The sequence below is a fragment of the Pezoporus occidentalis genome, unplaced genomic scaffold (genome assembly GCF_034315485.1).
Source record: "Pezoporus occidentalis ecotype Australia unplaced genomic scaffold, CSIRO_AGI_Poc_V1 ctg149, whole genome shotgun sequence".
Lineage (NCBI taxonomy): Eukaryota > Metazoa > Chordata > Aves > Psittaciformes > Psittacidae > Pezoporus > Pezoporus occidentalis.
The window spans coordinates 2,260,915-2,273,831 of NW_026913305.1; the positions used below are offsets into that span (position 1 = coordinate 2,260,915).

General features: G+C 36.9%; 1 protein-coding gene across 3 annotated transcripts; it reads right to left on the reverse strand.

The window, feature by feature from the left end:
• Positions 1 to 2,683: 2,683 nt before the first annotated feature.
• Positions 2,684 to 11,073, reverse strand: ASB14 (ankyrin repeat and SOCS box containing 14). 3 transcript variants are annotated; one of them, XM_062610699.1, is made up of 11 exons: positions 10,746 to 11,073; positions 10,247 to 10,339; positions 8,993 to 9,207; positions 8,425 to 8,480; positions 7,851 to 7,982; positions 7,599 to 7,757; positions 6,432 to 6,677; positions 5,787 to 5,958; positions 4,310 to 4,853; positions 3,730 to 3,883; positions 2,684 to 2,950 (listed from the first exon to the last, which is right to left on the reverse strand). In XM_062610699.1, the coding sequence occupies exons 3-11, from the start codon at positions 9,121 to 9,123 to the stop codon at positions 2,757 to 2,759; spliced, it is 1,788 nt and encodes a 595-aa protein (XP_062466683.1). In that variant the 5' UTR covers positions 9,124 to 9,207; positions 10,247 to 10,339; positions 10,746 to 11,073; the 3' UTR covers positions 2,684 to 2,756. The 3 variants fall into 3 exon arrangements, with proteins under 3 accessions (XP_062466683.1, XP_062466685.1, XP_062466684.1); XM_062610701.1 differs by having other exon boundaries at positions 8,996 to 9,207; positions 10,746 to 11,072; XM_062610700.1 differs by lacking the exon at positions 10,746 to 11,073 and having other exon boundaries at positions 10,247 to 10,342.
• Between the last annotated feature and the right edge of the window lie 1,844 nt (positions 11,074 to 12,917).

Genomic DNA, 12,917 nt, shown 5'->3' on the forward strand with positions numbered 1-12,917 from the left:
AAGTGACTTTGCATTTGTACTGCAGCCACAGTGTTGTTGAGGACTAATTTTTTATGTTGCTAATTGAAGCCTTGTAGTTCCTGCCACATTTTTCCCCTTAGGTAAGGGGATACTGAATTTGTTACACTAGATAAATTTACATGCTGCAGACCAAGCAAGTCTTGCTGCCCATTGTTCCAAGCTACATACATTCTTTATGTATGTAATGGCATGAATATATCAAAATTATGCTTACGGGTATGCATTTTATTGCATTGTAGGTAATATGCAGTACCCCTCTGCAGCCACTAACAGCTTTCTCCAAGTTTAAATCAGAGGACAAGTTAAGAGTCATATGCAGTGTAGCCATATACAACTGGTTATGAGCAGGTAGTTAAACTAATTTAAATATGATTGTCTTCTTTCATTTGTTTAGGTTTAAAATTGTGTGAAGCCAATTTACTGTCTAACAATGAAGTAATATTTAGGAGTTAAGGAACGTTCCCCCTCTACTGTGCTGTCAAATTTCATCTTTATATAGATGTAAACACTGGGCTAAAAATTTTGCAACAGCTGAAGCTATTTTTGGACCTATAATTTATGTACATTGGTATAAAGAAGCAAATGTGCCTGCACGTAAGTTTAAGGTAAAATCTGATCAATTAGTTGCACAGAATTTGGGAGGAGCCAATGGAGAAAACTATGTTACGATATAGTCTCTTGTTATTTCAGAAATAATTCACATAGAGAACAAAAACCTGCCTCTGCTTAGTGAATTTAGTAGAGATATTGTCTAGTCTAACAGTGAGAGCTGGTGTTTCTTTCTGCTGCTCTATTTCAGAGAATCTCTTGCAAGTCAATCAAGGCCTCTGAGGCTTTTCTTTTTAACCCTGCAGTAAGTTGATTTTTTTTGTTTTCCTTGCCACAGTGGTATCTAAGTTGTCATGACAAGAACAAGCCAGTGTGTCATTGTGAACGCACTTGTATTCCTAATGAAGTTTCTATTGCAAGCCAAGGATTTTGTACTATCTTTCAGATCATTTTTATAATAGAGTTGTCAAATTCTTACGGTGATATTCTGGATTGGTCCTGTTCTAGTGAAGTGTAAGTGATTTTTGCAATGTTTGGGACTGACTTGCACATTTTCCCAGAATAGCTGTATTAAAAACCTCCAGTGGCATATTTGTGTCAACTTTGATTGTTGTATAATCTTGGAAACATGGGTAGTAAACCTGCTGTGCCAGGGCTTCGGTCAATGTTTTGTTGATTAAATAAAAGCTTAACTATAGGAACTTTCTGGGTGGGATTTGTACTAATCCAAAAACCTCCTGCATTTTTCATAGCACTGACTTCCAGGAAGTTATTGGTGATAGGATGTGTTCCCTTCCTCTGAACTAAGTTTTAACATGCAGTTATATTGCTCTGTTGTCAAAGTGTATCTCCTCTTAATTCTAACCATATTAGACAGATAACCTCAGAGGAAGTTATTGTACTTGGGAATGCTGATAACTTATTTTTGCAACAATCAAAGACTGAACGGTAGAAGAATATTCCTAAACATTGTAGCTACCTGTTTAGTGCACATGTTGGTGTGGTCATCTGATAAGGTGTAGCCCTCTGCAGAGCTGTGGTTATAATGGTCAGAATTCACGTGTACAGAGGCTTATATATACCAGCACAACCATTAACATGGGTACTGATACATATCTTCATGGGCTTTGTTAGTTTATTGTATGATAAACACCATGTAAAAAGCAACTGGTCATAACTACATTATGGTTAAATTTGTATTTTATAAGGTTTGTAGATTTTTCTGGGGAAAAAGCAGACTTTTGGATTATGTAACTTCTGTGATAAAGATGCATGTATAACTAGAAAAAAATTCTATGCTTACTTGATAATGAAGGAATAAATACTACTCATGCCAAGTGTGTTGATAAACTTTCTTTTTTTCTAAAATACAGACTGACAGCAGTATTTTTAGGAACAACAGGCTCTGTGTCTGTGTGTACGCTGTAAGCCTTCCTAAGACAACTGTGACTGCTGACAGGTAGTGTTCCAAAAGCCCACACCCCAACTGTATGAAGAGAAACTCCTAAAATTGCAAGCATGCCTTTAGCCAGCACTGTAGGATGAAAACCTAGTAAAACCATCAAAATCCATGGTGGACAATACGTATTTGTACCAGAGACTGAGGTGCAGAACTAACACAGGTGTCAGAAATAGTGCCTCCTTGCTGTACCATTGGTATTTTGCGCTAGCTGCTGCTAAGCAGAGGTTTCTATGGCTGTTAATCCTGTTTCACTGCTTAGAATGTGGGATTGCTTCATCAAGTGAGGGGGGGAAGAAAACTCCTGCTTAAGCTGCTCTGCAAAACTTCACTGTAGGACTTCAAAATAAAAGTTGTAGGACAAATAAAAACTTACTTCTTGGCAAGAGAAAGGGAAGAGAAAAAAAACAAACCTATGGTTAAATTGCTTACCTTAAACTAAACCCTGAGTTTAACCCTGCAGTGGGGGTAGTGTTACCTATCATGACAGGCTTTAACTTAGCAGTAACATAAGGCTTGTGTTTTGCAGTTCCTTAACTTGCCCCACTAAGCATTTAAAATACTACTGCTGTAACGTACAGATAGTTTATATTCCAGTAGATAGGTAGAATGTGATCACTAATACTTACATTTTGGGGTACGCTGGTATTTAATATATACGAGATAAATCCCAACAGAAAAAGGTCTTATCCACGCCAATATGCCCTTCAAACTATAGAACTAATACTTATGTACAGTTGAGGTGGTAGGTGCCTGTGAAATTTTCCTGTCCATAAAGGTCATATTCCTTGTATAGTACATAGTCTTTCAAGCAGTTTGGCAGTGGAAGGAAGGTCATGAAGACAGGACAACGGAGGCGCAACCGGCCCATGCACATCCGTATCTTCAGACGACAAAGATGCTTCAGAGAGCGAGGATTTGCTAGAAACGAGAAGTCAAGATTGATATTAATTAATTTATTAAATGTTATTCAATTTATTTATTCAATACTCTGCTACCTTTCAAAAGCTTTCTTCCCTATTTTGCAGCATATTCACTGCAAATAGATAAAATGAATGTGACTGTCCCTGGACAACCTGACTGGTCAGGATCTACTCTTTGTCTCAGCCCATACAGCTCCCAGTTGTATTTACAACCACTGGCCTCTAAATCAACAGCTTTCATTTCTGTCAAGTTGGCCAAATGTAGGTTAATGCAAGTTTAAGGAGTAAAGTTTAGGGAATGTACTTTAACCCCAAATAGCTGGTGTCAGTTTTCTGTCAACCTGAAGAAGCTACTAAAAGTAGGATTTTGAGTCACTATTTCTTAATCTATGTACAAGCAAAAAGGCTGTAAAATTAATCTAGACTATAATTAAATCACTCCATTAAAAATAGTCATATGTTAAACTTGTTCTGTCAACTTGAGGCAGGGGGAAATGGTTTTCTCCCCTTTAAGAGGATTATGTTGTCCATGTCGCAATTAAAGTTCACAAGTGCCCTACATAAATAGTGCAGTTACTGTGTTAGACTTCTGAGAGAAACTTAGGTTAAATCCTACACAGGCTGATGTTTAGGAGGTCTCTTACTGTCAAAACATAACTTTTGGCCTAACAAGGGTCAAGAAAAGCACAGTCCGAGGTAAAGAAAACTAAAATGGAGCTAACAAAAATCACCCCAGTCCCTAGTTTGTCTTCCCAAAGGCAAACATCAGATACTTACTTAAAATGAAATTGATGTCTGGCCAGAGTTCCTGTTCTTTGAGAACTGCTTCTAGCTTCCAGCAGATATTAACGTGATCGACGTAATCTAACATTACTCGCACTACTTTCCCAGACAGATGCTTCAGCCATGACAGTGTTATCACTTCACAGAACTGACAGAAACAAAATGTTTAATAGATAATATTCAACACTCCTGTCAGTGACTTACACCTCCGCAGGGCAAGAGCCAGGAACAATGTGCTATGATACCGAACAACCTAATGAGCTAGCCTGGATGTCCCTGCTTTCAGAGCATGAACAAGACCATGCTGGGGAGCCAATTCTGTACTGACCATTAGCATATTATTAGCTACATTTTCACAAGTCAAAAATAATGTTTGTGCTCATTTGTTGTCATGAACCAGTCCTCACTGCAACACCTATTTAGTTTTAAAGCCTTGTCTATTCCCATCTTTATGTATAAACTGTCTTACAGTTTCAAAACTTCCTTTTCTGGCACTGCATCAAGTACATTTTCATTTAGTTTTAGGAAGGCTATTGGAAGTAAAGCAACATATGAAGCCACCTGATAGACTTACCGTTGTATCTTTGATAACGGTCGAAGTCCATCCATCAGTCACGTACTGGGAATGCGAAGTGCTTCCCTGAGGGCAGTCAAAGCAGCGGTGCACATCATACCCATAGTTCATCAGCATTCTTAACATGACTTCATCTTTCAGAGCATACTGTAGAGCTGAGGGAAAATGTGTTGTATTCACCCTGCAGAAGTAATTGACATTTGCCCCATGTCGGAGCAGTAGATTCATTAACTCATAGCTGCCCATCCTCAAGGCTATTTGAAGACAGTTGATGGGATCTTGGTTTGTCAGGGCTCCAGCGTTCAACAGCAACTGTGTTGAGTGGATATCCCCGTTGGAAACAGCAAAGTACAATGCAGATTTCCGGTGGTCATCGTAGCCTTTGCGAACTCTCTGATCCAGCATAAAATTGGCATCAAAACCAGATTTTAGGAGAAACTCGAGGCACTGAGGATGTCCTCCTGCTGCTGCTGAGTGAACTGGACTTATCCCACTTTCTTTAATGGCATCAAAATTAGTAACTGGAACTAGTATTTTTAAGGCTCTGAAGAATTAAGAAAGAAGAAACTCGGAATCTGAAACACACTGGTTCACCTACCTCGATCTTTGAATTTCTCTGTGTTGCTGGGCTTCAGAATTCATCATGAAAGTATAAAACTGTCTTAATTGTCCCAACCAGTACTATGGCATGCTATACCTCTGCATTGGCTTTAACTGCTAGTAGTTAAATTGTTAGCCAGAAAGGGAAACTGACACTTACTACACATAAAATACCATTCCATTATACTAGTATTCATGAACCAACCCATTCCTTGCTAGTCGAATGATTCCTTCTCAACAGAAGCTTTTCCTAAATGTTGAGAGCAGAGTGTTACTGCTTAACCTGTAGGAATTAGGGAATTAATACATTATGACATAAATACATATAATATATAATTTAATATAAACATTAACATTTAAATTTATTTAATTTCTATAAAACAGTAACATAGGAATTAAGAATCCTCAGATTATTAACCACGATTCAACATTTCCACTACTGAAGACTTGTTTCTCATTTACTGGTTGTGATTTTAGCATAAACATCTTCCAGTAACCTTCCTGTCTTTAAAACAGGGATATCCCTTATCCCCTACATCTAGTTGTTTATTTAATACATTTACCTTCCTGTAATGGGGTGGAGATTAGGCATACCCAAAGATATTGAGGGGATCCCAAGAACCTCAGCATCAGACTGGACAGTGTTATTATTTGTGACAAGTGGGGAAATACTACAGGAATTATGTTCATCCTAGAACGACGATGATTTTATCCTGACTCATATCTTGCATTCAGACACAGATAACTCATACTTACAAGATAAAAAGAATTCCTTCTACAAAACTACAGATTTGCTGCCTGCTTCAAATAAAGTAGAATTAGCAAAATTAGTATTTCTGGTGTCACCATTACTTGATTTTTAAGTATAGTAACTCACAGAAAGTGTCCTCTATATGCAGCTCTGTGGATTGGCAAATGACCCGAGTGCTTTGGTACATTGGCATCAGCCCCATATTCTAGTAAAAGACTCAGAGAATCTGGATTTCCTCCTCCTGCTGCTTCAAATAACACAGAAGCACAATCCATTGCCTGTGAAAGAACATCTGCACCTGGAAAGAAGAATCAAGGATTCTCACAGTGGTCACTGCGAATATCCAGCAGTAATTTAATATCTCCAGCTCTCCAATGACACAGTATTGTGAAGGCTACATGTTGCTATATCAACCTACTGAGCTGTAAAATAGAACACAGAATAGTTGTGGTTGGAAGGGACCTCTGGAAACCACCCAGTCCAACCCTGTGCTCAAGCAGGGCCAGCTACAGCAGGTTGCCCAGGACAGCATCCATTCAGATTTTTAGTATCTCCAAAGATGGACACTCCACAACTTCTCTGAGTGACCTGTGCCAATGTTCAACCACCCTTGCAGAAAAAAAGTGTTATGTTCAGACAGAATTTGCCAGGTTTCAGTTGGTGCCTCCTCTTCCTACAACATCCTATAGAATCATACAACATTCTATAGAAGCCTATAGAATCATCCTATAGCCTTCTCTTCCTACAACATCCTATAGGATCAAGTCTCACCTTTTTGCAGTAAGAGCTCCATAATTTCTGTATGGCCAGCCTGTGCAGCCAGTGCTAGAGGCGTGAGCCCATATCCACTGCGAGGGTCAGGGTCTGCTCCAGAACGAAGGAGAAGCTTTACCAGATCCTTCCTGCCTACTCTGGCTGCCTCATGTAAAGCTGTCCTCTTGTGGACACACTGCAAGTTCACTTTTGCACCAGAATTTATCAACAAGGAGGCAATCTCATATGAATCATGTTTAACTGCTGTAAGACAATAAGGAAAATGTTAATCAGAATGTTATTCCATACTATTCCATGCACTATGGCTTCTATTATGCAGCAGCCCAGGAAACCTCAGGCTGTTCCTGATAGTGCTATTTATGCACTGAGAAATGTCACACTACACTAAAAGGTTTAATTTATCAACAAGTCTGTTCTTTGTTTCCAGGATAACATTAACTATACAAATGAATAATTTTATGGTAATCTCTTTTTCTTTCTCTAATCCCCTGTTGTGTTTGGTAATGCAACAGAATACAACTTCCCTTGCCACTAGACAGAGATGATATATGGGGGACTTGGTGCAGCCAGGAGCTGGCCTGCTCAGAGAGCTCTACTTAATCTTCATAAGCAATTACCATAATACAAAATGAAATTTAGAATTACTGTGTCACATGCCTTCTTAGCTTAATAAACCTTATCTGTTAAGTCAGGAGGGATCTTAAAAGAGTCATTTGCATTGGCTCTAGTGGATGCACTGAATAGGTAACACTTTTCCCTCCTTCTCTCTTTGATCTTCCAGGCTGTGTGGGATAGAACAGTGAGTGCCCTTCACCAAGACAGATTAGGTAGAGGAGTTTCATGTGCCACAGCTACTTGAAATACACTGATAGCACACTATAACCTCTGATACCCCATTATCTGTAACCTACATGGCTGCTTTAGTTAAATTTCATAAATCCCCATCTTAGGGGACAGTGCATTTTAATATACTGCACATCTTTCCTGAGAAGCTTTAGCCTAGCAGCCTAGTCTAGCACAGCTAGACTAGAACATTTTTTGCTCCTTATAGCAAAATATTTTAGATATTGCTTTGAAGACAAATATGTCAAACTGAAATCTAAAAGGCGTAACTACAATCTCACCTCATTCCCCCACCTCTGTGCCCCTAAATAAAGTACTCACCTATAACTAAAGGAGAATCTCCCTCTTCATTCTTAACATTGGGGTTGCAGCCATTGAGCAGGAGAAAGCGGACATTTTCTACAAAGCAATTTCTTACTGCCACCAATAGAGGTGTTTCCCCTTTTAGAGTGGTCTGTTCCCATGTAACAGCACAGGAGGCTGAAATACAGAAAAGTACACATTTGAAGCTGGATGATTCATCAAATACAACTTTGTAAAACTTTCTGGTGGGAAACCAGAAGGGTTCTGTACCTTTAAAAGTGATTTCAAGGATATTCTTATTTAGCTGTGCTGCAGCTTCATGCACGGGAAGCCAGCCTTGCTGATCTGCTTCTTCAAAAGCAGAACTGTGCCTTACCAACTTCATCAAGGCCTCTTCTTGGCCTGTGATATTTTAAGACAGACACATATCCCATTACTCATCATAAAACAAAATTCAGGCAACTAATATACTGAGCACCATCTATCCCATCAGTGTATCTATCTGGAATAAACAACTTCTTTTGTCAAAGCAATTTTTTCTCACAGGGTGGTTTACATGAATGGAACACTCAATGATTAATACTGATTCACAAAGCTTTTTGAATTATACATTGAAAAAACTTATAATAGTATGACTAAAATAGTTCAAATGCAATTCTCTCATGAGCAGTAATGCATAAAAGTTTAATGTATAAACAGGTGCCCTAGTGAAACTATAGGAGAAGTATTTAGGTAGCCAAAAGTAAAGTTAAGCTGATTTAACAGGGATGAGACTGATCTCAACAATGATATCACTCAAGTGATTCCTACGGGTATAGGCTTAGTGTGGTGTGTTTGTACTTAACTGCCCGAATTGCTGCAATTATCTTTTCATGTTCTTTACTTGTAACATACTGGAAGCTGCATAAACAGAAAAAGAAATAAAAGAAGTAAAACTTAACATGAATTCAGGATATAATTATACTTTAAATACTCAGTTCTAGACTACACGTTAGATTTCTGTAAGTTATGTATGTTTTTTCAGGGTTTAATATATTAAAACACTTCTTTTGTTGGTTTCCCCCTGCCACTGTAAATATTGGATTTTTCACACAAAAGCCAACAATTAACTACTAAAATGAAAAGCTACCATACCAATGTATTTCTATATCATTCTATATCTTCTTCATAAAGCTTGTACTCATTTAAATATTGATGTAAAACATCACCTGGAAGTTTCATACATTCCATATTTTTGAGGAAAGGGGAATACTTTTTCAGAGAGAACTCAGAACAAGTGAGCTACTAGTGGTTTCCAGTACCCATGAGACAAAGTCAGAGCAATACAACATATGGAGTTACAAAGGAAAATAAGGTTACTACATGCTTATAGTAATGCCAAGAAAACATCCAAAATAGAAGTAATAACTTACGACCTTTCGTCCTCTGTTGCGCTGCCACTTGCTTCAATTTTATGCCTATCTCGTAAGCTTTCCTGAATAGCTTGTTGGGTAGGGATTTCATCTTCAGAATCATCATCAAATATATACAGAGAATCATACATGGCAAATCTGCACAACCTGGATCACTTTTCATAGGAAAATACTGCTTTTTAATTGGAAGCAGATGTTAAACCTTCAGGTTAAATCTGCAGCAATAGAAATAGAAATCACAGTTCAAGTATCAAGAGAAATTAAACTTAGTTGAAAAGAAATTAACAGAACTTCTCCCTCTCAAGGTCCAGCCTTCTCCCCAGTATTTCAGTTTGTGCTGCAAGGAGTTATTCTATTTATAACAGTGAAGAGTAAGAGTAAAGGTTTTCTATTTCAATGGGATTGCTAGATCTGCCTCTGTTCCACAGACTGAACATATAGAATAGCTACTTGTTCTGGCATTACTTATTAGAAAGCAGCAAAAATAAGTAAATTGAATTATTTAAGAGTCATTCCCTCTTAAATGCTTTAGACACTCAAATATCATCACAATGGTGCTCTGTTTCCTTAGCAGAAAACCTAAGAGGGGGGGGGGGGAGGGGGTGTGAGTGAGCGGCTGCATGGTACTGAGTTAGAGCTGGGCTTAAATCATGACAATATTCAATAAGACTTGGGATGCTTTTTCAGTTTGTTCACAGAGGACCCGGAAGTGAAGGGCAAATAAAGGACATGCATTTAAAATAATAAAAGTTATTATGTTAAATAATAGGTTTTGTTCAAATCGTTTCAACAACGACATCGTTAAGACTGTCTCTGTAGTCAAGAAAGTATTCTAGATTTGTGCTATGTGCACCAGCCTCCCAGTGGATAGGGATATTTGTAAGGGATATATATAAAAAATACTGCAGCAGTATATATCCAAATACAGGCAGAAATAAAACACACTGGTGTAACCACAAGGGAGTTAATAATAATAATTAAAAAAAAAAAGCAGCTTAAGTATAGCATTAGTTTAAAAAAAGTTTGCCAAATTGAAAGAGATCAATTTAAAATATTTTTACTCTTTTAACATTGTAATAAAAACAATGGAGCATAGAAATAAATCTGATACTATTTGTGAAGTCTAAATGTTAAAAAGAAGAAATCAATCATTAAATAGTATTATATGTGTAGATGTACATTGTCCTGTGCATAAGCAGACACACTGTTCTTTTGTATATTCACCTACATGCATACATACATATATAAACATACATAGATTAAAATCACAGATGTTCTGTTGGACTGAAAACCCTCATCTGTTTTACCTTAACACAAGTTCCACTTTTGTCTTTCAAGAGAGTTGCCCTGAAAAAATACAGGGAAAAGTAAAATAAACTGAATATGCAAAACTGAAAGCAAATAAATAATTAGCAAAATGAACAAACAAAATGAAGGAAGTTGCCAACATGCCACTCAAAAAGTTTGGAATAATTCTAGAAACTAATTAAAGTTGAGCAGCAGTAATTCATAGCAAACCTGCATTATTGAATTTGTTACCTGATCCGCCTGTATGATTGCAAGGCCTTGCTCTGTAATTGTACGTTAGCAAAAAGAGAAATATATTAAGAAAATGTACAAGACAAGTAACTGTTAGTGTTTGATTATCCCTACAGTACAATCAATAGATGAAAAGTTTAAATCTAGACCAGTTCTATTTTGTAAAGACTAGTAATTTTCCTACGAATTGAGAAAATATACTCATTTTCCTCACCTTCTGAAAGAGGGAAGACCTTACACTTTGACAAAGTGATTATTAAGTTGAAAGTGATATTTTCAGGACTGAAAATGATCTCAGTAGAGCCCATGTCCATTAATAGCTCACTATAAATACCTGATCATAAGATACTCTGGGACTTTCTCTATGTTTCTTTCATATGGGTTAGCTATGTTTAATAATCTGACCTGACAAATTATGTCAGCAAAACAGGGAATTATGAGTCTGGTTTCTTTGTAAAAATATTCTTGTTAAAAGTTTTTGGAATGAGAATTTCAGAACTGTAAGTAGTAGCTATTACATTACGGAAAGAAAATTTTTCAGGGCTTTCCTAAGAGAGTAAACTGAAGATACTCTTTTAAGTAAGGTCCTAACAGCAAGACAGCACAAAAAGAAAAACTAAGCCAAATAAAAGTAAACATAAACAAGCAAAATCAAGCAAGAACTTTATTTTTTTCTGATTGCTTAACATCAATTCACATATTAAACAGAAAAACAAAAGATAGAGTCTTTAAAGGGAAAACTACAATTTCAGAAAAACAGACCTATGCTGAAAACTCATGCCAGTGTAACACACAATAAACAGGGAACTGAACCATAGATGCCTAGTTAGCTAGTGACTGTAGGACGGAGTGAGACTTTCTCGTGCTTTATTTACTGCTACTGTATTTTATGGAGGGATGCTTCCAAAGCAATAATGATGGCTGTGTCTGTATGCAATAGTTCTTTGCTAGAGAGCTTTAGGAAGAATGCTTGAGTATTTTTACTATTTATTTTTTTATTTTAAAGAAAACAAAAGTGCAGAATTGGTGAAGGAATAGAAACTGGACTGCCTCTCTGGAGCAATAGGGAAACAGATAACATTTTAGCACCTGCTACAGATTGTTAAACAATTTCTCATACTGCAATCTTTGCTGTTGCTATGACAGAACATAGGCTATATATAAATCATACTAAAATCCCCAAACTTACTACCTACTAGCTTTCCACTGACATGTTTCAGTGCTCTTAGTGCTTCAAGTTCATTAACTGCAATGTTTCTCTCTGAAAGTGCAGACCAGTTTCATTTTCCATTAAGATGTATTTTGTGATATTGAAAGAATGCATAAAATTGACGTTTAAACATTAATAATATTACTAAAGGCTAAAATCCTAGCTGTATCTTTTATAGATTCTAAAGATCCTAATAATAACACATAGTTTTTTAAGACACAATAGTGAGCATCAGAAAATATCTGCATGCCCTCTTATAATATAAAAAAAGTCAAGATGTTTCTTTTACACAGTATATTCCACTTCCTTTGTAAGCCAACAAAAAGATCAGGATCTAGTGAAGCCTGTATCTGAACTGTCCAAAGTTAGTCATCCAGCTGGCAGAGCAATGCAATACCTTGCTTGATCCAATGTTGTACTGTTTTATCCGTGTTAAGCATCAAAGCAATGACAAAGTTAGCAGAATGTCCAGTAGTAGATAAAACTCCTTTGCACTCACTTGTCTTGTAGAGTGGCCAAATATACGCATTAGATTTATTTCTGATTTTACAGGTTGAAAAAAAAAAACAAAATAAGAAATTACATTCAGAAGATCTACTGACAGAAACATAACCTGCATACAAATATTAAATATTTACAGGAACATCCTTAAAGCTAACTAAAAATGCAAAATTGTTTTTTAAGTAATCAAATAAAATCATCTGGCTTTTTTTCTGTGTTTTCTTGAGTGGTTTGTTTTTAAATTCAACTAATTTAAGTACAACTTGTTTTCTGTGCCTTTTTGTGATTCTACCAGCTTTATAATCATTCAAAGGCACTTTAAAATCTGAACAGTTACATAGTTAAAGCATAGCTCATACACAAGCTTTTAACAGCTCCACAAGAACTAGTTCCAGCAGCCACTGAACCTAATTGCAATTCAAGGCTCCCTGCGACCCAAGGACAGAACTCTGCAGGAACTCTTTGCATGCCTAGACTGCTTACATGAAACTTGTGCAAAGTCTAAAATCGTGTCTGACCAGATTCATCCAACCCCAAGAAAGAGCACAGGCAGAAAAAGTGGAAAGTTTATAAGACTACCTATTAGCTAATAACATATGAGTAGCAACAGCTGCAGTAGAAAGTACTTCTGCAGTGAATAAATAAAAGCAGGTATTTACTGCTTCTGATCAAACA